The 8,697-nt window shown below is 34.0% G+C and overlaps 1 protein-coding gene across 1 annotated transcript; it reads left to right on the top strand.

Annotated features, from left to right (window-relative positions):
- The first annotated feature begins 1,811 nt into the window (after positions 1-1,811).
- Positions 1,812-8,339, top strand: fam3a (FAM3 metabolism regulating signaling molecule A). Its single transcript, XM_073823444.1, is given in 7 exon segments — positions 1,812-1,841; positions 1,843-1,913; positions 2,253-2,311; positions 2,395-2,445; positions 2,552-2,636; positions 3,294-3,420; positions 7,531-8,339. Coding segments are annotated over 7 exon segments (522 nt in total). The 3' UTR covers positions 7,630-8,339.
- The last annotated feature ends 358 nt before the right edge of the window (positions 8,340-8,697 follow it).

Raw genomic sequence — 8,697 nt, forward strand, 5'->3', positions numbered from 1 at the left:
TAATGTTTTTAAGGCTCTCATGCTCATTAAAGTTCCATTTATTATTTATTAGGAAAAATGATTGCAGTTCTAAATAACCATTTTCTATTTTAATATACTTTAAAATATAATTTATTTCTGTGTTGCAATGCTGAATTTTCTGCAGCCATTACTCCTTCAGTGTCTTCAGAGTCACATGATCCTTCAGAAATCATTCTAATATGCTGATTTATTATTAATATTGAAAACAGTTGTGCTGACATTTTTGTACAAAATGTACTGACTTTAAGCTTTGAACTGTAGTGTATGGTGTTACAAAAGATTACTATTTTTACTAAGTAAATGCTGTTCTTTTTAACGTTTTATTTATCAAAGAAGTATGTAAAAAGTAAAAAAAATATTAAGCAGCACAACTGTTTCCAACATTGATAATAAATCAGCATATTAGAATGATTTCTGGAGTAAATTCTGTGGAAAATTCATTCACGGGAACAAATTCTATTTTAAAGTATGGTAAAATAGAAAATAACTATTTTAAATAGCGATAATATTTCACAATATTACATTTTTTGATTAATAGAAAATACTTTTGTTTAAAAAACATTAGAAATCTTACTGATCCCAAACTTTTGAACAGTAGTGTATATATGTAGTGTGTTTATTTATTTATTTATTTCAGGTTTAGTTATTTTAGTACATTAAGTTAAACTAAATTAAAATAAGATTACAGTTATTTCATTTTATTTCAGTTAACTTTTAAAATATATTGAAATAGAAAAAAGTTCTTTTAAATTGTAGTAATATTTTACAGGGGTCACTGTTTTAACTGCATTTTTAATATAGATAAGTGATATGTTAGATAAATGCAACCTTGCGCTTTTTTAATAGCATTAAATAAATCATAATTATTGCAAACTTTTGGCTGTGTGTGTGTGTGTGTGTGTGTGTGTGTGTGTGTGTGTGTGTGTGTGTGTGTGTGTGTGTGTGTGTGTGTGTGTGTGTGTGTGTGTGTGTGTGTGTGTGTGTGTGTGTGTGTGTGTGTGTGTGTGTGTGTGTGTGATTAAAATTGCAATAAAGCACACTACCACTCAAAAGTTTTTAAATATTTTTTTAAAGAAGTCTCTTCTGCTCACTAAGCCTTTATTAAGCATTTATTTATCATCACTTTGATCAATTTAAATCATCCTTGCTAAATAAAATAATTAAATTCTATGACTTTCCTTCCCCAGAAAACTGACTCCAAGGTTTTGAATGGTATAGTGTGTAATGTTACAGAAGCTTTTTATTTCAGATAAATGCTGATCTCTGATCTTTCTATTCATCAAAGAATCCTGAAAAAAATATACTCAACTGTTTTAAATATTGATGATAATAAAAATAATAAATGCAGAAAATTTATCTTTGATCACAGGAATAAATTACAATTTAAAATATATTCAAATAGAAAACAGTTATTCTAAATAGTAAAAATATGTAATAATTTTACTGTTTTTGCTGTATTCAAATAAATGCAGAAGAGACTTAACATTAAAAATCTTACTGTTCAAAAACTTTTGACTGGTAGTGTATATATTGCATAATATCAACCAAATATAAAAAAAATATGGTGATGTGTAATGGTCGACCACTAGATAATAGAATATAATATTAATCTCAGTGGCTTATTGGTCATTCACAAAGTTTTATCATTCATAGGTGGACAAGAAGAGCCCACTCCAGGTAAAATGACTTTGCATTTAACACATGCAATTTTCCACAAGAAACATGTAATCAATCTATTCATTCAATGAATTAACCTGCTCTCCTGCAGAACCACGACCACATAAGTACAAATGTGGCCTGTCAGCACCATGTCCCCCCAAACATCTCGCGTTCCGGCTGACCTCCGGTGCTGCCAATGTCATCGGCCCCAAAATCTGTCTGGAGGATAAAATGCAAGTCGCCTGACATTATCACTGCTGCTGTGTCGATGTCGGTCTCTTTAATAAGCTTGCATGATCACCACTGCACACTAAGCTCTGCATACAACCTCTCCCCCTATTTCTTGTTCTGTCTCCACTGGTATTCATCATATCGTCTTTGTTTTTCTCATGGCCATCACTGCCAGACTCATAATCTTATTGGGGAACATGCTGCAAGTAGGCGATGGTTTCTTTTTCCATGCCTATCTTTTGTTCAGTATTCCATTTTCTCATCCTCCCTTAACATCTGCCATAGCATTAAGTGTCTTATAAAAATTATGTTTATTGACTTCAGTTTGTTTGGTCTTGCAGTCTTGTCAGCAGTGCTAAAAACAATGCTGGTAGAGGGCTCAATATTGCCTTAGTAAATGGTAAATATCTCTTTCTTTTATACTGAAATATTTTTGCATTTGTTATATGTGCATTGTTGACCAATTCAGTTACTGTTTTTCAGGTGTGAATGGAGATGTTTTGGAAATAAGATCATTTGATATGTGGGCAGGAGGTGAGTTGACCTTTAGGGTGATGTATTACTTTGGTTAGGTCGCTGTTGTTTCATGAAGGTGGTTCATCAGATCTTAAAATGAGTGTTTTCTTTTTCTCTGCCACAGATGTTTCAGAGCTGCTGAAGTTTCTTCGTCCTCTCCATGAAGGAACACTAGCGTTTGTTGCTTCTTTTGATGACCCGGCCACCAAGTAAGAGTCTGGTTATTTCTGCTTTCTACTTTTAAATTTTTGTTGTTGTTGATTTTACAACAACAAAAAAATTACATATAATGTACTCACCCCCTTGTCATCCAAGATGTTCATGTCCATCTTTCATCAGTCATAAAGAAACCGTTTTTTTTTTAGGAAAACATTTCAGGGTTCTTCTCTTCATAGGGCTCTAAACGACCCCAACCAAGAAAAAAGAAAATCCAGTGAACCGAGAAAATCTAGCGAAACAATCGATTATTTTCTAAAAATAATTACAATTTATATGCTTTTTAACTTCAAATGCTTGTTTAGCTCTGCATGAACTCTGTATTTTCTCCTCCAACTTCAAAATCATCCTACATTGCTGCAGAAGTACCGACCCAGTGTTTACCAAGTGAACATGCAAAGAAGGTCAAACGCCTTTACAAAAAAAGTTGTAGGACGATTTTGATGTTTGAGTAGAAAATGAGATGGGAGTTTACCCATCTCCCATCCAACATACCCATTTCTTTATGACTGAAGGAAAAGAAAGACCTGAACATGTTTGACAAGGGGGTGAGTACATTATCTGTAAATTTTTGTTTTTCCGTTACTCCTTTAATCGGCCCTAAATCTCCTTTGTTTCTCGGATATACTTATTGTTAAATCTATTTACAGGTTAAATGACGAGGCTCGACGCCTGTTTGAGGAACTGGGGAGCACAGCTGCGAAGGAACTGAGCTTCAGGGATAGCTGGGTGTTTGTTGGCGCCAAAGGAATAGAAAATAAGAGCCCATTTGAACAGGTAGGATTTATAGGAAGGATTTCTGCAAGCTTAGCTCTTATCATTAGCATATCAAGGGAATATGGGTTGTGTAACATTAGCAACACATTATAAGCTGTCTGGTAACAGACAAAATGAAGGCTATTAATATTAGCTACTGCTAGGAGTCCTACATTATAGAGCACGATACATAAAATGCATTACAATTTTGATACATTGCCTTGTAGACAGCACATAGCAGAGTATAATTCTTTAAAATCAGCCTCTGTTCCAAACATATATGTGACCCTGGACCAGTCATAAAGGTCAAATTTGTGAAATTCAGATTTATACATCATCTGAAAGCTGAATAAATTCAGATTAGTTTGTTAGGATAGGACAATATTTGCGCCGAGATACAAGTATTTGAAAATCTGGAATCTGAGGGTGCAAAAAAACTAAATATTGAGGAAATCGCCTTTAAAGTTGTCCAAATTAAGTTCTTAGCAATGCATATTATTAATCAAAAATTAAGTTTTGATATATTTACAGTGGGAAATGTACAAAATAGTTTCATGGAACATGATCTTATGACTGGTTTTGTGATTCAGGGTCACATATAGCTAAATTATTCCAATATTGCCATTTTGTAGCATCAGGGTTTCCAAACCTGCTCCTGGACAGCTACTATCATGTAGATTTCAGCTCCAAAACAATCAAACACACCTGAACCAGATAATCAAGGTGTTCAGGGTTACTCTTGACATTTCTAGGTGGGTGTGTTGGTCTTTAAAAACTGGAGTTGGCAGGACGGTAGTTCTCCAGAAGCAGGGTTGGAGCTCCCTGAGGCCTGTAACATGGAGCCGGTTTAGCTGGCTAGCCAGGTACGTTTCAGTTTAGTTCGTACCATCTCTCACCAGCATTGCTCATAAAAAGTCAATCAACCTGACACAATATTATCAACCTGACCCAATAAAGTCCTCCCCCAGTTTCTTTTGCTCCAAGCAAGTGTGCCGCACGAGTCCCAAAAAGTGAAGCCAAAAGTTTTCAATCGCCCACCAGTGGCTGGCTGCAGTATAGGTCATAAATCCTGCCCTCTCCATGTAATCTAATAGGACGTGAGCCAGACTACATAATCGAATTACACTTCAAATATTTTTTTTCCAAAGATGGTTTCCATCATGTGAGGTAGTTCTTATAATGCTGATTCATGTTCAAGTGTTCGTTTTTCTAATAAGTTCGCTTTTAGGTAGTTATTTGATGCTATTAAAAGAGGGTGTGGTGTCATGATTGTGATCTTGCGATTGGGTCTGTGGGAGTTTGGGCGGGACTTTGATACCACGGCTCCACCTCATGACACTACTGCGCAGAATCTGGCTCCAAATGACATCATTTCCCCCAAGATGACAGCGGCCATATTGAGATGCTTTGGCTTAATTTTTGTATAGTGGAATGACGCGTCATCTTTTTTTACAGTCTATGGCTCCAAGTAAAGGTCACAGAATGAAAATTCTGTCATTAATTACTCACCCTCATGTCGTTCCAAACCCGTAAGACCTCCGTTCATCTTTGGATCACAAATTGACATATTTTTGATGAAATCCGAGAGCTGTCTGACCCTGCGTAGACAGCAACGCAACTACCACATTCAAGGCCCAGAAATGTAGTAAGAACATCATTATAGTAGTCCATGTGACATCAGTGGTTTAACCGTAATTTAATGAAGCTTTGAGAATACTACTTTGCACGAAGAAACCAAAAATAAAATTAAGGTTGAACCACCATTCATTCGAAGATGAATAAAGGTCTTACGGGTTTGAAATTATATGAGGGTGAGTAATTAATGACAGATTTTTCATTTTTGGGTGAACTATACCTTTAAGAATCAATAGATAAAGCTTTAAACATGAGCTTAGATGTTAAAGTCTCTGTATTACCTATTTATACCTGTATTATCAACTATATAAACTAACTTTACTATTGTCACTTGGACAGAACAAAAGTTGTTCTCTTTCATGGACAGGTCTTTTCACCTTGCGCTGTTTCAATTCTTCATATTTTTCAGTCTTTTAATCTTTGTCAGTAATTCGCGCTGGTGGCTAAATACTCACCCTCTTTCAGATGAATACTGTTGGAGTTATATTAATTAACTGGCTCTTCCAGGCTTTATAATGGCAGTGAATGGCTGCTGAGATTTTGAAGTTCAAAGTGCATTCATCCATCATTAAAAGTACTCAGCATGGCTTCAGGAGGTTAATGAAGACCTTCTGCAGTGAATTGATGTGTTTTTGTAAGAAAAATATCCATATTTAAAACTTTAAAACCTGCATGCTACATTATCTGCTGGAATGGCACTCTCTCGTGAATGCGTGTACGACAGTTAGCAGAAGCTAGAGATTTTAATTACAATTTAAATATGGTTATTTTTCTTTCACAAAGGCATTGATTCGCTTTCGAAGACCTTTATTAACCCCCGGAGCCATGTGGACCACTTTTTATGACAGATGAATAAACTTTGTTGGACTTCAAAATCTCAACAGCCATTCACTGCCATTATTAAGCTTGGAAGAGTCAGGACATTTTTTATATACTTTTTAAAACATTTTTTAAACTCTGATTGTATTCATCTGAAAGAAAAAAGTCATTAACACCTTGGATTGCTTGCGGTCGAGTAAATCAAGGGGACATTTTCATTTTAGGGTGAACTATCCCTTTAACTAACCCTTTGCTAAAGTCTATCTTAAAAACATTACTGACAAGAACTGATTATGTCTGTCATGGTATCAGACAAGCTTTTGCTTTTTTACCTGATGTAAATTCATAGACATTGAGCTTAATAACTTTTTTTTTTTTTTTTTTTTTTGGAGTGCAAAAACATACATGGTAAATGCAGAAACAGAAACAACAACAACAGAAACAATACCAACAAAACAAAAACAAAAAAAACTATACTAACAACAACAAAAAAACAACAACAACAATGATAATAAATGAGAAATGAGAACAAGACAATCTGAATAATAATAATGTATAAGTAGTAGTAGCAGTATAGGTAGTATTAGCATGTTCAAAAATAATAGAAATGGCCATAAATCGGAGTAACAACTATAACACCAAAGGTAGTGATGATACGGTTAATATTTTGTGATGACAGTAACAGTAATATAAATAATAACAGTAATCATAATAATAATAATAATAACAACAATAATCCCAAGGATGGTGATTACAGTATGATGTTGTGATGATGGTAACAGTAATATCAATAATTATAATAATAAAATAATAATAATAATAATAATAATAATAATAAATAATAATAATAAAAATAAATAAATAATAATAATAATAATAGTAGTATGATAGTAGTATTAATAACAATAGTAAAGTTTGAGTTGTAACAATGATATTTTATGATGTTTTGTGATGAAGGCAACAGTACTATTACTAATAATAATAATAATATTAATAATAATAATAATAATAATAATAATAATGATGATGATAATAATAATGATATAATCACAATAGTAGTTATCTAAATATATGTATGCAGGAAAATATACTAATGAACCATACCCAACACTAACTTTAGAAACATTAAAGCCTTTCTGTCTGTTTTACCAGAGTTTTACCTTCCAATCTTCACTTGAGACCATTATGACCTTCATGAAATATGCCAGAATGCTCCTTTTTCTGCGAGTACTGAACCTAAACCCCAATGAAAGCCATTTGCAATTAAAAAAAAAATACACACTCGAAACTTGGCACTGCTTACTGGTGTTTTGCTCTTGTATAATACATTTGTTCTAGTATTGCTCATTTGCAAGTCACTTTGGATTAAAACGTCTCGCTAAATGTTTTAATCACGTTAATTGCGGCGTTTCTTTAAACCAGAAATGGCAGATAAAAAGCCTTGTAATGTCTCACTTCATTCTAGCCCGTGTACAATTAATATTGAGCCAATTTGAAAGAATTGAAAACCTTTTACTGAAAATAAAGCTGTTCATTGATGTTTTGGAAAGCTTGTCTTGAGTGAGCAACTGTAAAACATGGGGGCACGTTAGCTATCGGTGCATTTTAAAGGGTTAATAATTTACAGTTTTGGATTCTTACAACAGGGATTTCACCTCACGGCTCTTTCTCTTGCAGAGAATGAAGAACAGTAAAAGCAGTAACAAATATGAAGGCTGGCCTGAGTCTCTGGAGATGGATGGCTGCATTCCCCTGCGCACTCCTTTAGAAACTTAAGGCCTCTTGGGGACTTTGAACTGTAGGAACACTTCAAACACAAGGATCAAGGAGCACCACGTACAATTACAATTGGCTTCCATTCAGAGAGTGACCCAGATGCCTAAAAATTTAGCTCGTTGGGTGGTTCAAAGTGGATTTTCCTTGTTCTTTTCAAGGTGAAGAAATGAACTGAAATGAAAATATAACTGGAAGTTGTCTGGTCCGGTAGAATTAGAATGGTTGTGTCTGAGAAGAGAAGAATTGTTTTTATGAAGAAAAAAAAAAGGCACATTAAATATTTTTTTTAAATAAGTTTAGAAAGGTTCTATATATATATATATATATATACAGTTTAAAATGTTTGCAGTTGATACTGTATCAAATCTGTGCCTAGCAGTTGTTCTGAAGGATGGCATTAATATGCATTTGAATTCGAAGACTATTATAAACACATTGAAGAATGTCTGGGGAGTTCATTAAATAGTGTCACCTATTTATAATCCATGCTTGTAATAAGATCAGTCTCATTGAAGATCGTTTCAGTCTTCTTCCGTGTGTAGTTTTTGTTCTTTGTTTAAAAAAAAATCACTGGTGAAATGCACTGTATAGACAACCTTTGATAGAAATAAACATGGAGATCAAGACTATTCATGTAGTTTTGTTTAGGACAGCCTTTTTTGGGAGGATTATGTTTATCTTATCTCATAATAAACTCTCACAGATGTTTATCCCCTCGTGGTCTGACCAGCATATCAGTAGGCTGTTTGGCCTATTTTTGCAGCCACTGAAACTTAATGTGGCTTTGGCGAATTATGTAGTTTGTTTCAGAGGAAGTGACTTGTGCTTCTTTTGCACACTTTTAACTTTTCAGTTCACGTGCTAATCATAAACCCATTTGCAGAAGCTTATGATCACGTGTGTTGTCCGCAAATTCAAATCACCCAAACAAGCACCATGGACAGCGGCATTACTGATCTTATACACTAGAGGGCAGCAGAGAAGGAAGCATTTGAATAGAACTTAAAATGGCAGTTTGTGTAAGTTTTTACTTTTATATATATATATATATATATATATATATACAGT

Source organism: Garra rufa, chromosome 18 (genome assembly GCF_049309525.1).
Source record: "Garra rufa chromosome 18, GarRuf1.0, whole genome shotgun sequence".
Classification (NCBI taxonomy): domain Eukaryota; kingdom Metazoa; phylum Chordata; class Actinopteri; order Cypriniformes; family Cyprinidae; genus Garra; species Garra rufa.